At 40.7% G+C, this 20,802-nt stretch overlaps 1 protein-coding gene across 7 annotated transcripts in view; it reads right to left on the bottom strand.

Annotated features, from left to right (window-relative positions):
- lrrc7 (leucine rich repeat containing 7) overlaps window positions 1-20,802 on the bottom strand; it is a 495,776-nt gene that overhangs the window by 16,315 nt on the left and 458,659 nt on the right. For 6 of the 7 annotated variants that reach the window (XM_039767819.1, XM_039767821.1, XM_039767822.1 and 3 more), the window contains one exon: window positions 15,025-16,714. In XM_039767819.1, the coding sequence (XP_039623753.1) occupies window positions 15,025-16,714 (1,690 nt within the window). Of the gene's footprint in view, window positions 1-1,969; window positions 2,090-12,994; window positions 13,148-15,024; window positions 16,715-20,802 lie in introns of all 7 variants that reach the window. The other variant, XM_039767825.1, reaches the window with a different exon arrangement.

Raw genomic sequence — 20,802 nt, 5'->3', positions numbered from 1 at the left:
GTTCTAGACCACAAAATATATGAATCAGGTTCTCAAAGAATAAAAAAAAATCTACAATGTGATAAAGATTTGTCTTGGAAGAATGAAAGCACATAACAATTCACATATGTAATTGAATACCAAGTTTCATTATCTGCTAGGCCTGGTTCCAACTATTAAACGGGTTGGAGTGAAAACGTACAACCACTGTGGACCTCCAGGACCTGAGTTGAATACCCCTGGGTTACCCTTTTGTAAAAACTGGATTAATCCCCAATTTTCATACACAACACATGACATTCTTAATTTTGCAATTTGGGCTATTAATGTTATCATCTTACTCAGTATGATCTGCAGAATATTAAAACCAATCTCCACACAGTTTGAAAAATGTTAAACCCCCCTATTCCTTACTTTATAATTTAATAGGATCTGAAAGCATTTTAAGCCTTATAATTCTGGGTCACCTTGTTAGGAAGACAGATGTTATGTACTCAGTTAGAATTTTTGTAAATTCAATAAGCAACCTTGAATTCAAAATTTGTCAACTTCCTTAGCCTGCACATTTCAAATTTTTTTGCAACATCAGGTTTGACTGAGGATCCAACCCTGAATGAGGTGGCAGTCCATCATGTAGTGCTCTGTCACTCACATATCACATATTTGGAAAGATTAGAGTCAGCAATCCAGCTAACCTGCGTGTCTTTAGGATGTAGGAGAAGCTGGGGAGGAAACCTGAGGGAAAGACAAATGAATATGGGAAGAACATGCAAACACCATGCCGATGGTTGAAAGGATGGATTTGAAGCAATTCCCACAAAATTAAATTTGCAGCAGAACTCAGTGTTTTTCTTCAAAATCGCAAAATAAGTCGCATTTCCCATTCAGCAAAGCACATGCAATTCACACAAGAAGAAAAGCGTTTATTCCTGTCTGGAAACATTTTCATGCATTAATTCCACATGTGTATGTCTGTCACTTAGCATTCACATAAAGAACTATAGTGAAAGAAAACAAAAATCACTGGAAGTTTGCATAGCCTTAACTAGGATAAGGTAGTTCACGTGTAGGGAGATTTTCATGTGCACGCTGGTGTGTTTAGTGTATCTGTGTGTCAGACATGTCACATTTTTAAAAAACGTTGTGCACACCTCTGTGGTGATATGAACAAGAGGCCGAAGTAGAATTCATTTTACTGGCATGGTATGGATTACATGTTTAACATAGCTGCAGAAAAGAACACAAAAGTATGAACAAAACATTAGGGAGGAGTATTTCTTGTTTTCTACATATAAGAGAAACCTTAAAACCCTCAAAAAGTCTTAAATGAGTTTTGAATTTTGTAATTGCAAAATTGCCTGTGAAACGAATTTAATAAAACTCCATGCAAATTGATGCTCATGTGTTTTCGTTCATCTCCAGTGTAAATTAATGTAGCACCTTGCAGAATCCATGCCATGAAGAAGCAAGGCTCTCTGCAGAACAAAATGATGCCTTGCCCAGTATTAGTACAATGGTTGTATAGTGGTCTTGTGAGTGTATGATGCTGCTTTAATGCCTTTAATGTTTGTGAAGCTCCTGTTTTTTACATAAAGGTTTGTTTATGATTATTATTATTAACTTTGACGCTAAGTTTTCAAGCTGTGCCTTGTCTGAGGGCATTATGAATGTAGACACAAAGTTTCAGTGAAATGATTTATTAAGGGGTTTGATGGCAAAAGTGGAGACAGGCAAGCAGCTTCTCCTTCTATTGGAAAAGGTGATGATCATGAAGGAAGGAGATAGATCGATATGATGAAGAACTACTGCACAAATGACTCTGGCCATGGTTTTGTGGATGATGCCTTAAATTAGATTTAGAAAAAAAGCTCCCAAGATACCCTGGCATCTTCTATTTCCAGTTCCATCCTATAGAGCCCCATAGTTAAAGTTAAAGATATGGCATCTAACAGATTGTCTTGTTATATGTAATGTCTTTTCTTTCACATACCTTTTTAATAATGTTCTCTGGTGGCACATCTCTTCGACCAAGAGAATAGGGAGCCCACTGACTGGTTGGAGACATGTCTTCTTGTCCACTGTCTAAAACACTACTCTGCTGCGACGGAGTCTAGTAAAGCAAAAGTATTTTAAAATACTAAGGTTACTCATGAGAAAAAGTTTACTAATCTTTCACGTTAGTTTAAAAAATATTAATAACTTCGCAACATAATATTCTCAAAACTACTTAATCCAATTCAGGATCATGGGAGGGGCAGAACATACCCAAGTGCACTGGGGGTCAATACAGGAGTAACGGGTGGATGGAAAGTTCATTTTTCACCGGGTCCACCAACACATTCACTCAGGCCAGTTGAGAGTTGCTAATTAACGTGATCTGTACGCCTTTGTGGCATGGTGGGAAAAGCAGAGAAGGAGCCGAGAAATGCTCGTAATCGTGGAGTGAACATGCCTTGGGGTTCCCACCTAGGATGCTTCATGTGTGAGTCAGGAGAATTAAATCCTGATCCACCATAATGTCTACAACTGTTAATACTCTGAAAAGTTATGTGGAGCTAAACATCTGGATGTAATCAAAAATGTATTATCACATGATGAAGAGGTAAGGTGGGCTGTTGCACCTGAAAAACACTCACCTAAACCAATGATGTGCAAAGCTGATAGAAACAGACCTGTGCTCGCAGACTCAAGCCTGTCATGGCTGACAGAGGTCCTTCTTTTACGCGATCAATTATTTTGTGGTTTATTTTTATAATTTTTGGTGTATACTTCAGGCTGCTTTACAGAGATTTGTTTTCACTTTGACATTAACGAGTAATATTCTGTTGATCAGAGTCGAAAATGCCAAATTAACCCTACTAGACTCAGCCTATTTTTGTCTGTTTTCCTTCTACTTTGATTTAACTATAGCTATAACTGCATCATCCTTCACTCAATATTCATGTTCTACCCCTCAAAATAAAGGTCAGACATTTCTCTTTCAGAATTAGTTATGTACTTACCCTTATCAAATTTCCAACTGTGTCCCTGCGTTCCTTTTTAACTTATTTTAGACTCACAGTCTTTTAAACACTTCAATCACGTCTTCTCTTAATCTCTGAAAAGGCTCAGCTCTTTTAATCTTTCCTCATAACTCAAGCCCTGTAGCCTTGGAATCAGCCTAGTTGCTCTTCTTTGGACCTTTTCTAGTACTGCTATGTCCTTTTTGTAGCCTGGAGACCAAAACTGTACACAGGACTCCAGATGAGGCCTCACCAGTGCGTTATAAAGCTTGAGCAGAACCTCCTGTGACTTGCACTTCACACATCAGGACGCTATATAACCTGACATTCTGTTAGCCTTCTTAATGGCTTCTGAACACTGTCTTAAAGTTGACAGTGTCAAGTCCACTGGGACTCCTAAATCCTTCTGATAAGGTAGACTTTTAATTTTCTGATCTCCTATTGTGTATTCAAACCTCACATTTTTACTTCCTACATTTAATACTTTACAATTACTAACATTAAATTAAATCTATTTCAAATCTGCCCAAGGCTGTCTGCTATTTAAGTCAAGTTGACGATTCAACAAATTCTAGATGATCAGCCAATCCCGCTAGTTTGGTATCATCTGCAAACTTAACCAGCATGTTACTTATTATAAATCTGCAACTATCTATTCATGGTCTAAATAAATAAAGGATCTTTTTGGAAGCTTTATGTGATTAGTTCTTTAGGGAACCAAAAATGGTTCTCCTATGGCATCATTTTGAGAAACCACTGTGGCGCCTTAATTTTTAAGGGTACACTTTAATTAAATGATTTTATGCAGTTTTTTTTTTTTAAAGTCCAGCCTGTAAATCCAAAGCAATAGGGCTGAGTTTAAAGGGTGTCATCCATGGGGACTTCATGCTGTATAACAATAAAATATGAAAACTTCCAAGGGCTGAATACTTTTGAAAGGCACAGTATCTATCTATTCTGGTTACCATTTTAAAATCTCATACGACATGAATGAATCGCTGTTAATGTTCACCTTGGGGCAAAAACAGGTAAACAAAATGAAAATAAGAAAGAAAAAAATGTCTGATTTAATTTTCAGAACATATTTTCAGCATGTGGTGGTGAAGCTGTGATGATAAATCGCTTTCATTGCAATTTAAACCCCACAAAATAAGCTAAATTAAACATGATTACTCACGTGGGGACAGAAATTATTAACAGGTTGTGTGTTACAGTCCTCCCATGTTGCTGCCTGAGTGATGGAGCTGTGTACTTTTGTATTGGGTATTTGGACACATATTACATTCACATTCAGAGAAGTCCCAGTGTCCCTTCAACAGCAACATGGTGGATGGGAAACAAGTTAAACCGAGTCATGTCTAATGGCCAGGAAATGTGCAGACGTATCATGCCTCCAATTATTCAGTACCACAAATATAACATTTTTGTTTGAATCAGTCTATCTCAATTTCTTCTTGAGCAATTTCAGGAGTATTCAGTGTGTTTTGGTAATCAGAAATTATAGTCATGCAGTGTAAATAAGGTCCATTAGCAGACTGAGCATTGATACAGCTAAGGTGAGGTGGGCTGACTCAGGAACCTTAGAGCTGTTTTCTTTTCTTCTATTAATAATATATAAACAGGAGTTTTAAGTATTTCTAAAAATCAATTGTTTGTTCATGAGAAGCCAAATTGGCTAGTATCTAGTGTGATAGATGGTCGGGGACCTTGCTCCACCGGGAGACCTGGAGAAGCAGGAGACTGGGAGTGGAGCATTTCCTACCATGAGACGCAAGAGGGCAGCCCTCTGGGATTGCATGGGAAACATGGAGCTTGTGAAGCTCACCCCTGTGGGGACCTGTGGCCACTGCCAGGGGGCACCTGGATGGTTTCAGAGTTATGGACTGCAGAACTTCCTTCACACCGGGACGTGCTGCCAGAACAGGAACCAGGCACATTCTTGGTGCCCATGCATTACTCTCGCCACACCAGGATGTGCTGCAGAAAGGTCATCACGGAGCAAATCTGGGTGTATTATAAAAGGGGCCTCCTCACTCCATTCAGGGAGCAGGAGTCGGGAGGAGGAGGATGAAGCTTGTGAGGCGAGGAGTAGAGGCGGCAGAAGAAGAAGAGAAAGTAAAGTAAAGAAAAGGACAGAGTTATTGTGGCTGTTTTGGTGCACTGTGTTGTGAGCAGAACAACAGAAATAAACATGTGTGCTTTTGGAGATTGGGTGTCCAGGTGTCTGTCTGTAGCCGGGCTGATCTTCCACACTCTACTTGTCATGAATAAACGAGGGACGTTCAAAAAGTTTCCGCTCTTTTTTAAACTCTATTTATTAAGAATTTCCAAAACAAATGACATCACTTTTCTAACGTCACCTTCCCGTCGCACAAACTTTTTATTGCCCAATTTCTACTCCACCCGCCTTCACCGTTTCCAACGAAAATATAAAAGTGCAGAAACTTTTTGAACATCCTTCGCATGAAATAACATAAAACAAAAATATAATTTCTCACAAAACATTCATTGGCGAACAACAATTTCTTCAGGGAAATCAATTAGTAAGAAAATACAGTAATGCAAAATAGTAATAAGAGGCTACATTAGATAATGCGCTATAGTTAAGAGTAAGTCAAAGAGTTAAAAATGGAAGAAGAAGAAGAAGAAGAAAGAGAAAAACCTGTACATTAAGACTGAGTTTAGAATTAAAATTCTGAACTGAAAGTAACAAATACATCAACATCGCATACAAATATGTTAGTAACAGCATCTCATGCAAATAGCAAAAAAAGAACAATAATGAAATGTATAAAATCAAAATTATAACTGAATATGCTGTAACCAAATTAAAAACACAGATAAAAATGTTATGGAGTGTGTCTGAGTTTAAACATCTACAGTGTCCAAATGAAGAGTTGCACTCTGTAGTAGAAGTCCAACATCCATAAAAGTCAGAATCCAGAACAATTTAACACATGCCCTAGAATAGAGGGGCCTAAAAAAACGGTCAGTTTTCTATTAGACCCCTTTAAATTGCATTTCATATTTATATTGATATGCAGAAGTTCTCAGATGATTCTACACTTATAGGGTGTGTTGATAAGGGAATGAGACAGAGGAGAGGAGTCAGGGGGAAAACTTTGGGAATTGTCTGCAACTGAATGTGAGCAAAACCAAGGAACTGTTTATTGACTTTCGCCACTCTAAACAGCTGATATGTCCGGTCACTGTTCAGAGAGTGGATGCAAAGGTGGACCACTCCTACAAGTTCTTCGGGGTCCACATCAATGACAGATTGGACTGGTCTCAGAACACAGAGGAGCTATGTAAGATAGGGCAGAGCAGGCTCTTTTTTTCTTTGGAGATTCCATCCATTTAATGTGGGAAGTGACATCCTTCACATACTGTAACTTGTACAACTCTGTGATGATGGCCAGTGCAGTTTTCTAGGTTGTGGCATGGTGGGCTGGTAACATCACATCAAGAAAGGCCCACCAAAACAACAAGCTAAGGCAGGGTCAGTTATGGGACATACTCTAGGCCCCCTGGAAGTCATAGCAAAAGAGGAGAGAATGAAGACGAAACTGAGTGCCATTATGAACAATGCTGCACATCCTGACTGTGACACATTGACACAGGACTTTCAGCCAACAGGTCATTTTTGCAGAAGTTTGTCAAGAAACACTACGGGGGTCTCCTTTATACCAACAGCAATACGCCTGCTAATTTAAACTCAACATCTGAAAGGAATTCACTCTAATATCAAGACGTGTTATGGCTGGACCTGCTGTATCGAAATGTTAATGTCTTCAAATATATATACACACACACACTCTACAGCATATAAAACTTACATGTGATTCATACTGTCTATATTCTTTCTCTTTTTTGCATATTTATATAAACTGTATACTTAATGAGCATGTAAATATTGTGGTCTTTGGCCGGCTTGTCACCCCGGCCAATACCCCCAGGCCACCAGATGGAGCCCTCCCTGCAGTATGGAGGTGCCCCGAAGACCAGCAGGGAGTCATGGTCTTTGTAGTTTTTATCCTCAGCCCTGCTGGATACCACAGGGGCCGGAAGAGGGAGCTGCAGGGAGGACCGAAAATTCCTTTGTACCCTATAACCCGGAAGTGCATCAGAGGAAGAGCGACGTGCTTCTGGGGTGAAGAAAAAGGACTTGTGCCTGACCTGGAAGTGATAGTGAATCACGTGAACTGGGGATTGGGAACACTTCCAGGTCAGGGAGAATAAAAGGACTGTGAGAGCTCCCAGACGGGGAGCTGAGCTGGGTGGAAGGGTGGCAACATGTCTGGGAGTTGGAGGATTGTTTATTGTGTATTATTGTGATTTATTTCTGAGTATAGTGGAGGAGAGGGTGCTTTGTGCACTGTGGCGATTTAATAAAGTCATTGTTTTTACCTGGTGTCTGGAGTCGTGGACAGGGTTTCAAGGGAGCGATAGCACCCCCTATCTGTCACAATATACAGTACCATACGGTATATGTAAATATATATCATATACAAATATATATATACTGTATAGTACTGTATATTTATATTTAAACTGTACACTTAATGAGCATGTAAATGTACTGTACTGTACTATATGGTATATGTAAATATATAGCATATACAAATATATATACGTACAGTCTATATATATATATATATATATATACAGTATATATATGAGGTGAGACATAAAAATAACAGGGCTAGGCTTGGGGCTTTTCTGGAAAACCGTCTGGAGGTCGGCCGAATGTGAATCATAGAACTATACTCCTCCTACACACCCTCTCAAACCGCCAACTGGCTCAGTATATCCTGTGAATAGCCCAGTCAGTATCTGCACAACAATCGCTACATGAGTTGCCGTGATAATGTTGAGTGAAAAAATCAAACAGCGAATCAACATCAAATTTCTTGCGAATTTTCTCAGCAGTTATTGACTGACAAAAACATTCCTGTTTTTGATCATCCTTCCTATTCGCCCAATTTAGCTCCCTGTGATTTTTACTTGTTATCAAAAATCAAAAGTGACCTGAAGGGAACACATTTTTCTTCAATGGATGAAGTGCAGATAAAAACTGCAAGCTTGTTGAAGAGCCTCAAGCAAGAAGACTTCCAGCTCTGTTTCCATCAAAGGAAGATACGTATGGAGCAGTGTAGAGATTGGGAGGGGGGGGTATATAGAAGGTAACAATGTTTAGAATGCTGTAATTCATCAAAAAATATATATTTTTTTACCAATCTGGTTATATTTGTGTCTAACCTCATGTGTATATATATATATATATATATATATATATATATATATATATATATATATATATATAGTTATGTTCATAAATATTTGGACAGAGACAACTTTTTTCTAATTTTGGTTCTGTACATTACCACAATGAATTTTAAATGAAACAACTCAGATGCAGTTGAAGTGCAGACTTTCAGCTTTAATTCAGTGGGTTGAACAAAACAATTGCATAAAAATGTGAGGCAACTAAAGCATTTTATTAACACAATCCCTTCATTTCAGGGGTCAAAAGTAATTGGACAATTGACTCAAAGGCTATTTCATGGGCAGGTGTGTTCAAGTCCGTCGTTATGTCGTTCTCAATTAAGCAGATAAAAGGCCTGGGGCCTCATGTATAAACGGTGCGTACGCACAGAAATGTTGCGTAAGAACTTTTCCATGTTCAAATCGCGATGTATAAAACCTACACTTGGTGTAAAGCCACGCACTTTTCCACGGTACCTCATGCCTTGTCGAACGCAAGTTCTCCGCCGGTTTTGCAGACTGGCGGCACCCAGCGTCAAAGCAGTGGTACTGTTCCTGTGTGGTTACACCTTATTTTCATGACGCGCTTTATAAATACACTGAAACTAACCGCATATTGTTTATTAGTGTAACGCATCTGATTGTAATTAACTTGTAACAATATAATGGTCCAGGGAATAGCCATAGTATTCCAAATACCATAACTGCTTTAGCGTTTTTACTCTCACTTCTCCTTCTTCTTCTTCTTCTTCTTCTTGTTCTTCTTCTTCTTCTTCTTTCAGCTCCTCCCGTTAGGAGTTGCCACAGCGGATCATCTTTTTCCATATTACTCTCACTGCACGACTCGGAGTATTTATATCACTGTATCTGAGTGTGAATCACAGCAGCAGCTGATCGGAAAGAGAATTATCGGTATACAGCTTAAGGACACGCTGTCTCAGCCACTGCAAAACGTTTTAAAGCCTTTCCTGTACGGACCTCGCGGTTCAGAAACAGTTTCATCCCAAGAACTTTAAATGCACTCAATCAATTGCTCCTTGTAGAACTGTTTGTACTTATAAGTACAATCACCCCACTGTAAACTTGCACTACAGTTATAATATCGCACAACTTGAGCCACTTTATAAAGCGCGTATTTACATATGATGTTTTTTAAGGTGAAATGCAGCAAAATATGTTTATTAAATTATACAGATAAAACTTTAACTTCATTTAAATAATCTATATTCTTCACTGGGAGTGAAGGATAGAATAATTAAACATGTACTACGAAGATATTTCAATGGTCCTTAAACGCTTTGAAGAATCGGCGCTAAGCTTACAGATGGCTTAACTTCTATTACAGAGCTGATTGTATGGCGATCGGTTACTTGGGGAAAGAAAAGCACTGACTGCAGTGGCGGCTACCAAAATATATTGAATATAAAACAGAAAGAGAAAATAACAACACAGCTAAAAACGCAGCGCCAAATTTCGGCAAAAGTTAAATGCTTGTGTCATGAGCACGAGGTGGCTATGCAGTGTCTGCAACGGACGTGGCCATCCACCGTGCATAAGCTACCTTACTGACATTGGCGGGCTAAGGAGCCACCGATTCTTCCTCTGCCCAGTGCCACCACAAGCCTAGAGCCGCCCCTGAGTACTGCTGCAATAAATTATTTCATCAAGTGAAACACATGTTTAATAACGTGCTTTAACTCCTATCATCATAAAAATGATATCACGTATACATCTCAGTATTTTAGTTATTCAGAGAGCTGTAATATCACGAATGTAATGGATTCTGTGTCCAGTTGGAGGAAGAGACCCGGTTTAAGAAGCAAGTAGTGATTCACACACATAGAGCACATAGAAGATCAAATACAAAACAAAGCATTTAACGTGCTACTTTAATTACGATGTGATTTGAGAAACTGGTTAATTAAACGATTTTAAGATGAAGTTTATGATGTTCTACTTTAATGACAAAATAAACTACGGATTAAAGTGGAAATGTCGAGATTGAAGTTGACATTTGTGCTTTTTCCCCACTGTGTGCCTTTTTTTCTCTGTACCCTAATAAGCTTTCATATGACACTCAGACAGTGGGCTACAACTCGCTTTTCACGGCGACTTTGATATGTGACTTCTTTTTTATTTCCCGCACTGTGCGATTTTGTGAACGTGAGCTTTCAAGTTTCTCCAACATGCTATGTCACTCGATCGACTTCCTTTTGTTGATTATACCACAGTTTATTTGAACAAATAGTATGTTTTTCCTTTGCCTCCACTTGGTATTCGCTGAAATTCTTATATTTTCCCCGTGCTTTTCCCATTGTCTTTTCACAGAAGGCTGAGCTTAAGGGTGATTTATATTGATTTGCATATTCAAAGAGGCGTAATTCTGGGAGGAGTTGGGGCGTTACATAAAGCGCGTGCACAAGCGTTACTTTTCACGCTGATCGGGATTTATGTAGTGGAAGAACGTGGAAGTTGGAGTACGCACAGATTCCTGCATCTGGATTTTTCTGTGCGTAAGCACATTTCGGCTTTTGTGCTTACGCCGTGTTATAGTGTGAGTTCTACGCATGGCGTTATACATGAGGCCCCAGGAGTTGATTTGAGGTGTGGTGCTTGCATGTGGAACATTTTGTTGTGAACAGACAACATGCGGTCAAAGGAGCTCTCCATGCCGGTAAAAGAAGCCATCCTTAAGCTGCAAAAACAGAAAAAAACAATCCGAGAAATTGCTACAATATTACGAGTGGCAAAATCTACAGTTTGGCACATCCTGAGAAAGAAAGCAAGCACTGGTGAACTCAGCAACGCAAAAAGACCTGGACGTCCACAGAAGACAACAGTGGTGGATGATTGCAGAATCATTTCCATGGTGAAGAGAAACCCTTCACAACAGCCCACCAAGTGAACAACACTCTCCAGGGCTTGGTCGGCGTATCGATATCCAAGTCTACCATAAAGAGAAGACGGCATGAAAGTAAATACAGAGGGTGCACTGCAAGGTGCCAGCCACTCATAAGCCTCAAGAATAGAAAGGCTAGATTGGACTTTGCTAAAGAACATCTAAAAAAGCCAGCACAGTTCTGGAAAAACATTCTTTGCACAGATGAAACCGAGATGAACCTCTACCAGAATGATGGCAAGAAAAAAGTATGGAGAAGGCATGGGACAGCTCATTATCCAAAGCATACCACATCATCTGTAAAACACGGTGGAGTCAGGCAGTGTGATGGCGTGGGCGTGCATGGCTGCCAGTGGCACTGGGACACTCGTGTTTATTGATGATGTGACACAGGACAGAAGCAGCCGAATGAATTCTGAGGTGTTCAGAGACATACTGTCTGCTCAAATCCAGCTAAATGACGTCAAATTGATTGGGCGGCGTTTCATGATACAGATGGACAATGACCCAAAACATACAGCCAAAGCAACCCAGGAGTTTATTAAAGCAAAGAAGTGGACAATTCTTGAATGGTTAAGTCAGTCACCTGATCTTAACCCAATTGAGCAGGAATTTCACTTGTTGAAGACTAAACATCGGACAGAAAGGCCCACAAGAAAACAGCAACTGAAAGTAAAGGCCTGGCAGGGCATTAAAAAGGAGGAAACCCAGCATCTGGTGATGTCCAGGAGTTCAAGACTTCAGGCTGGCATTGCAGTACAGTATTAGAAATGAACATTTTATTTCCAGTTATTTAATTTGTCCAATTACTTTTGAGACCCTGAAATGAAGGGATTGTGTTAATAAAATACTTTAGTTGCCTCATATTTTTATGCAATCATTTTGTTTAACCCACTGAATTAAAGCTGAAAGTCTGCACTTCAACTGCATCTGAGTTGTTTCGTTTAAAATTAATTGTGGTAATGTACAGAACCAAAATTAGAAAAAAGTTGTCTCTGTCCAAATATTTATGGATCTTACTGTATATATATATATATATATATATATGTGTATATATATATATATATATATATATATATATATATATATATATATATATAGAGAGAGAGAGAGAGAGAGAGAGAGAGAGAGAAAGAGAGAGAGAGAGAGAGTTCATAACACGTATATGTATTTATATAATTTCTGTCCATGTCATGTGTTTCTATCTCCCTCTATATATGTAAGCGTTGTGGCACCCGGCTTGGGGTGGTAACCAGCCGGGACGCCCAGGAGGACCGGAGGAGGGCTTGTGCCTCCTCCAGACCACAAGGTGGTGACCGCCCTGGTTGTGTTGGGGGCCACGGGTAGAGGGCTTGGAAGCCCAATCCTGTAGGGGCCCGTGGTCACCGCCAGGGGGTGCCCCAATGTCTTAGGTGCCCTGGACCTCAGCACTTCCACCACACCAGGAAGTGCTGGGGGGAAGAGGATCAGGGACACCCGGAGGGCTTCCGCTACACAGTTGGTGCTTCCGCCACACGGGGTGTGTCGGAGGCTCCTCAGGAAGCACCTGGAACCCATCCGGGGGTGCATAAAAGGGGCCGCCTCCCTCCATTTGATGGCGAGAGTCGGGTGGAAGTGGACGGAGCTCAGAGGAGAGGAGTGGAGGCGGTCTCAAGACGGAAAAGGCGTTGTGTTGGCCAGGACTTGAAGGGGTGATTGGTGCTGCGGCACTGGGTAGTGCACTGTAAATAAGACTGAAAATAAAATGTGTGTGCTGAACCAACATGTCTGCCTGTCTCTGTACCCCACAGCTTATATTTCATATGTGCGTGTGCTTCTATATTTGGAAGGTTTCTGATTTCATACTCACTCTTTGATAGGACAGCCATTGTGTCTGCTGGTTTCCAAGCCTTAATTTAGCATTAATATTTACGCTCATGCTTCTTTTGCTTGCATGTACTGCAGAATATTGTCCAGAGTACAGCATGTCAAGATTAACTGTGTTGTGCTTATGCAAACCAATCTGATTAAGAAACAACATTTTGACAGAAATGAATGAAAGCAAAACATAATACATGTCAATACAGCTGAGACAACATTACATACATAAAAACAGCCAGATGCTTGGATTTTTTTAAAAGAAAATGAGTCAAAGAAACATTTAAGAATCAGAATGACAAAGTCAAAGGCATGCATAATACAGTATATTAAAGAAAAAAAAAACTAAAAATGAAGATGAACTTCACTATAGTAACAATAAAAATGAAAGCAGTCAAAAGAAGAGTTATTTTTAAAGCTTTTTCTCCCTTCATTTTCGTTCATGAGACATTCTGTGCTAGTTCTACTCTTTCTGAGAATGTGGTTTAATTTGCTGTTTTCCGGTGATGGTGGGTGTATTATAGTACATGTAGTGAGCAGAAACGTATGCTTTAATTTCAGTTCTCCTTTAACATTCTGTCGTATTGCAAGTAACCTCAATGGATTTGCTATCAGGGTTTCTTTTTGTTTACATAAATTAGTGAGTAATTGTTTGCTAAAAACTGATATGATATGTCATTTTCTAACTAACTAAGTCCAGATCAGGGTCATGGGGGTCTGCTGGAGCCCAGCAGCATAAGGCTCAATGCAGGAACAAACTTGGCCCATTGCAGGGTTAATCACACACACCCACACACCAAACACACACTAGGGCCAATTTAGCACTTCACCTGCATGTCTTTGGATGGTGTTGGGAGAAAACCAGAATAACTGGAAAAAACCCACACAGATATGGGGAGAACATGCAGATTTCACGCAGGGAGGATTTGAGAAGCAGACCCTGGTCTCCTTATTGCAAGGCAGCAGAGCTGCCACTGTGTCGCTGTGCAGGCCCCAGGATCATTGTTTTATGTAAAGACACTAAGATAAAAAATTGACTCAAGTACTGTAGATATTCACTTAATTCTTAATTTATATGCTGTAAGGAGCGTCTGGGACAGACTGGTGTCCTGTCCGTGATGGTCCCCATCTGCTTATTTGGCAGGGATAGTGGATGGACAGGGGAAGATACTATCTGAAGAGTGCATGCTCCCCCAACACACTAGGTGGGTGCATTCCTGGGCCAATTATATGGCATCGTAGCATGCTGGGAGTTGCAGTCCATTCGGACTGCCCTGCTGGGTCCAATGGAGGCCACCAGGGGGAGCTGCAGGAAGGAGCTGTCCCTACATCTCAGAGCTGCCACCTTGACCCAAGAGTACCTTCTACTTGTGGTGTCTGTACATTGGAAGGTATTCTGGGTCCGGTATAAAAGGGACCACCTCTACTCACACGGGGAGTCAGTGCTGGGAGAGAAGTCGAGTGAGGATCCTCTGGGACAAGAGCAGGAGAAAAGGAATAATCCTGTGAAAGATATTTGTAAATGAAACGATTATGTTTGGACCAAAACTGTGTTGATAAAGTTGTGTCAAGGGTTTGAGGCCCCCTATATGCCACAAGATCAATTAGAGTTATCTTTGGATATTGTAAAGTGAGTGATTACTTTTGTAACACATAAAGGAAAATTATGGAATACTGGTCATATTAGGCGTGTTAAAAAAACACTACAACAAGGTCTTATGATGGTATGATATTACCAAGCCATATAAATTCTTGCACAGGAGATTGAAATGTTATTTCATTGCACGTGGCACACTCATGGTTGACCCAACTGTGGCTAATGGTGAAGTCGATCATCCTATGGGCAAGGGGTGTGTTAGACGTAAAGCGATTCTGTATTCTGAACATTACACTTTACCTTTGTTAGTAGTCAATGCCGTGTTACAGAAAAAACTCACAAATTCCAAAAATATGTAACATTACCTTCAGGTTGTGGTTAACATAAATTGAAAATAATTCATTATTGAGCAGTATTAGCCATACCCGATCTAATCTTTTTGCTTCTATATGCCTGAGCAGCTGTTGTCTCCAATCAACTGGCATCTTTGAGGAAGTCTCGTCTCCTTTCAGCTGCACGGGTCGTGTCTTCAACTCATTGTCTAGCATTTTTTCGGTGCAGGTACTGAGATTGAAATCCGATGGCACTTTCTCCAGGAGTGCAGCCATGGTCGGCCTAGCAGAAACTGGTCTTGCCTGAGATGCCCCATAGCTTTCTGTGCTGTAGCTTCGAGCTGACAAAGGCCTACGTTGAGTCAGAGTTTTTATGGGGAAGCTCACTGGGTTGGACATTTTAATCTCCTGATACGAAGAGTACTCATCATCATAACGACCATTCCTTTTGTGGAACTGCGATTCAGCCATGGACGACAAACTGTTCTGGTGCTCCAAAACCCCCTTCAAGTGGGGCCTATTGTAACGGTCACCTAGTGACAGCTCATGGGCTTCCGCTACCCGTCTGAAGAGTGCCATTTCAGTTGAACTGACTAAGGAATCTGCTCTCCTGAGGAACCCGGGCCTTGACCTAGGAGCTGGGAAGGGCTGGCTGATGGAGTCCTCATTCACTGAAGGCTGGGAAAAGGAGAACATGTGCTCCATTGGAGGATAACACCTGTATCCTCTTGGACTGACAATCTCCTTTGGAATATTTTTGTTCTGAGGGCTGACGTAGTCTGCATTGGTGGCAAACGTAGAAGGTATCCTCCTTTCCGTCTTCACTTCCATGGCTCCTTGAGGATTAAAACTTTGATCAAAGTGGTAAACCTTTTTGGGCACAGATGTTTTTTGCTGCTGGGTGCTTTTGCTTGTGGCAAAGCCTTCTAAATCTTCATCAAGCATGGGGGCCGACAGGCTGCGAGACATACTATGTTCTTGGGGTGGAAGGGACTCTGCTTTGTCCATGCTACCCTGGTTGTCTATACTAGAGCTGTAGTTTTCAAGAGGGATGCTATACACCTTATAGGAGCCAATATCAATCTCATCAATACTCTGAGATTTTTTGAACTTGGCTTTCACCTCCTTTATCATGGGAGACAACCTCTCTGTGCTTTTACTGATGACTATAGCGCCTTTAGCAGGGTCTTGTCTGCAGTGGACACGTGTGAAAACATTGGAATGAGAATGACTAGCCCCGGCCTCCCTGGATTCGAGAAAGCCCCAGGCCCCTGTGGAGGGGAACGTGCCAGAAAGCTCGGCAATGTCTGGCTCAAAGTCCTTCCTTTCTGGAGCAGGGCTGCTGGTAGGGGAGTTTTCTAGTTTTGATGGAAATGCTGTTCTGTCTTCAAAGGGGCTGGGTGTCCGCGTCCAGTTCTGCCAGGGGTTAGCAGGAGGCACTTCAGTCTCGGGTGTGTTTCGAACACTGTGGAATGTGTGCGAGGGCTGATCCAGCTCAAGTGGAACCCCAACTATCCTATCTTGCCTCAATAGGGGTCTACGTCCTTGACCAGAAGAACTTCTTGGTTTGGGGGCAATAACAGGAGTTGCGCTTGGATTTTCCATTGGAGGCTCCTCAGAAACAAAACCTGTGTTGTCGTATTGGGTACTTTCATTCCAGCTCTCAAATGTTTCTCCAAGTGGACACCTCTCATTTCTCTGCTGCAGAGTCCCAGAAGGGGCTGACTCTCTCTGGCTCAGCAATGGCTTTGATTCAATTGGCTGAGGAAAAGACTGAGACAACCTGCACAAAAAAATGACAAAAATAAAAATGAAAACTTGTTTGCAACTTGCATTTTGGATCTGCTACAGTCATGCATTCAGTCACTCATTGTCCAACCCACTATACCCTAACACAGGGTCACGGGGGTCGCCTGGAGCCAATCCCAGCCAACACAGGGCAGTGTGCCAGCCCACTGCAGGTTTACTATACAGTTCCATACAAAATGTATTAGTCTGAAGTGTGTTAAAAACATGGTCCATTGCTCCACCGATCCTTTCATTTCATTGATTTTCCAAGCCCATGTTGCAAGGGATGAAGTCTGTCTCTGCAGCTTTGGGTGCATACAGTAACAGATTCTCACCATGGAAAAATGCCAGAACTTTGCTCAACATATGCATTCAAAATAACACCCTTAACCCATTTTACTGATATATTTTAGAGACACCAGTTAATGTAACCTGCACATCTTTGGGATGCAGAATAAAACCAGAGTACCCAGAAAAAAAACCAATGTGACCATGGGACGAACATTCACATGGCCATTGATCAGGCTGGGAGTCTAACCCAGGTTAGAGGAGCTTTTAGACCAGGGGTGTCCAACTCTGGTCCTGGAGGACCACAGGGGCTGCAGGTTTTCCTTCCTGCCACTTTCTTTAATAGGAATCGATTTCTGCTGCTGACTTCTATTCCCTTCATTTTAATTGCTGTGTTTTTCCAGACTCCATCCTCTGAGTTCTATTTTTTTTCATTAAATGGCAGCCAAACAAAAATCAGTTGTGAAACGAGCCAACAGATGACCAGCTAACTACAGCCTATTTCAATCCAACTAGTTTCTTAATTAGAAGACGATTCTTGTTAATTAAATCTGTTATTTAATTCCATAGCTTGTTGTTGCTCTCATTCTACTGCAGCAGATATTTCCAAAATTGTTTTATTTTTACTTTCTCGTATACAAAATATAGGGAAAGTATTGTAATCGTTCAAAAAATGGATATCGAGATTTTGATAAATCCCGACATTTTAGACCTCCCTGACTTTCTCATATAAGAAGTATAGGAAAAGTATTGGAAACCACCAAAAATTCAGTCTCGAGTTATTGATGAATCTTAACGTTTTAGACCGAAAATACCATTTTTGGAATTATGTCTGTGTGTTTGTGTGTGTGTGTGTATGTAAACACAATAACCTGAGTAAGTTTTCACTTAGGTCAACCAAATTTTGCATACATGTATTAGGTACAAAACGTAGATTTCTATCAACTATTGAGCTATTTCCTATTGGTACTTTACCTTTTATTCATGCAGCTGCAGAGTCTGATTTACTCAACTTTACTTTTATAATAATCGTTCAATATATTATTAATTTGATTTGTTGTTCATGGTTCTTTAATGTACATAATATAAAAATATACTCTTTGTCTTGCGGTTTACTTCTCAAATATCCATCCCCATATCTGAGTATACGAGAAAGTCGTAAAGATTTTTTTCTAAGAGAACCATGAAAATGTTTCATGAACCTGAACTGATCAACATTATTGAGACCATCAGCTTTCTTTATTTTCAGATACAGATGATGACACAGGCTAGCTGTTCATGTGTTGGATCTTTTTGTGTCTCAATATTGTTTGACTGCTAATTAAGGGAAAAAGAAACAATTAAGGTGTCTGCATCTTAAATAGCAAGTCAATTACAAATAAGGCAAAAGAAGTTAATCAGCAGCACAAATGGGGTACTAATTAAGAAAACAGTTAGAAGGAAAGCCTGCATCCACTGTGGCCCACCAGGATAAGCGTTGGACATCCCTGCTATAGACTGAAATACTAAACACTGTGCTCTTGTTCCACTTGACAACATTCATTTCCATAAACTTTCTAAACCTGGTTGTTTCCTTACAGTAGTGATGACCGAAAAAGCATTTTGCATAGTTTTGTGAAATGTCCCCTAAAATTCATTTGACATGTGATTTTGCAATTGCAAAATGTGAAGTTTGTTGGAACAACTTTTTTTGTAGTTTATAAAAGTTTGTTTTTCGATGGAAAACAAAAACCAAAAAACTAAAGCTAACCCAGTGTTTCCATGGACAGGGATGGATCTACTAAGAAAGAAGTAAATCTAAAGTTTCAGAAGTGACTTTAGTGCACATTGTTTAAAAATTTGGGGTTTCTACCGAATGAGAAGGATTTTTGTTTTACAAAATGAGCCACCCTGATATCACCGCTCAGGGGCCACCCTCAGTCTGCAGAGATGTAGTATAATTACTACGGTTTTCCAGACTCATTTATCTATTTTCTTGTGTTACTTACAGTATATGAAAGTTGCCTAGAAAGCTGGTAGTGGACTGATTCTAAAAGAAGGATGACCTTCTGTTCTCCAAATAAAGCAAAGACGCTGTTGAACTTACTTGGCACATGCTAGTATTTGCTATTTACTTCTCAGATGTTGATTTCCACCAGCAAGAGAAGACGTTGTGCAGGCAGCAGTGAAGCAATGGTAAAACTGAGCAGCATCAACAGTATATTCACAAAAATGGCATACATCTTCTATTCCTTAATACCTCTACCTATATACTGTTGCACTTTCACATTATAGTTTTTGCCTCAAGCCCTTATTTGTGATTCAGGTGCACTCTGCCAAATATAGAAGGGACGTTCAAAAAGTTTCCTCACTGTTTTTAAACTCTGTTTATTAAGAAGCAAGTTCCATCACTTTTCTACATAGTCACCTTATTTGCGTTGCAGTTTTCCCTGTCACATGACACTCTTAGACATGACCAATTACTGTGACGATGCGGATTCACTGCATGCTCCTATCATCTGTCCGGGAGCCCTTGAACCCAACACCGTCTGTAATGTCACTGATGAGCTTGGCAGTGAGGCACAACAAATGGAGCAAGGGGATGGTGTAAAAAAGTGCCAAGTGCTTTTATTAATAACATCAACAAAAACAAAGTGTCCAAATAAATAAAGTGCAGTGTTTTCAGAATCCTTCAATAAATCAATAATCTCATAAAAATGAAACGTGGAGGTAAAAACCAATAAATATAAAACACAGCAATCCTTTAAAACGAAGTTAAACCAATGCTGGAAGCAGTCTCTTGAAAAACAACAAAGCCCGGTGACTTCTTTACCTGGTGGCTCCCCTACTTCTTCTCCCATCTGGGCCACTCAACAGGAGAGTCACCTTCTCAGCAGCTGATCTTTTTCTGCTCCACTGGTCTGGAGGCCTTCCGATTCCTGGCTTCAATCGGGCACTCTCCAGACTGAGACTTGGCTTTCCTGGCAACCAAGACGCCCACGTCAGGGAATTCACCACCCTGACTCCCGCTGCCTTCTCGGCCTTACGCGGCCAGCCATCCTACTTCTGGTCACTGCAGCACCTTGATCGCTCAGCTGGAGTGACCACTTCCTTCTGCCCCACCGAGTGTCGGCCAAACACCTTTCTCGGGGCTCACCTTCCAGCTGCCTGCCTCAGAGCCTTCGCTCGCTCGCCCTGGCTCTCTCCACACTGCTTCCTGCTTTCTTCCTCACTCCGCAACCTCCGTCTTTCTTTTCTTTTACTCCCCTTGGTAGCCGCCTCACACTTCTATTTATAAAGAGGACGTGGCAGCTGTAGCAATCAGCAGCCCCGGGAACAATTACAGATGTGGATGGTTTCTCACCTGTGCACTTAGGTGAGAAACACCCACACCATGAATTCCCCTGGAACTGCTCCAGCCACTCAACCACCACGCCCCCTCGCTAAGCTGCAAGCGTGGCGATTATTTATTTAAAATTGGCTTCTTGACGTCAGCTGTGGACCCGCTATACCACAATTACTACTCCTCCCACCTTCATCGTTTCCAATGAAAATATAAAAGTGCGGAAACTTTTTGAATGTCCCTCGTAATTAAATCATTAAATTGATTACTCTTACTCTCTATTATATTTTGTTTTAGACAAAATCAAAAACAACTGTGATGTTAGTGTTTATGACATTTTTGTACAACTCTTAGAAAATGGCCAGAATGAGACTTTGATGTGTGGATGGTATAGATCTGGATGTTTATATGCTTGTTGTATAAACATGAATAAGCAAATGCAAATTCTTGGTATTGATAACCCAAGAATTTCC

The sequence above is a fragment of the Polypterus senegalus genome, chromosome 10, assembly GCF_016835505.1.
Source record: "Polypterus senegalus isolate Bchr_013 chromosome 10, ASM1683550v1, whole genome shotgun sequence".
NCBI classification, from domain to species: domain Eukaryota; kingdom Metazoa; phylum Chordata; class Cladistia; order Polypteriformes; family Polypteridae; genus Polypterus; species Polypterus senegalus.
This window is presented reverse-complemented; position numbering and strand designations above follow the sequence as displayed.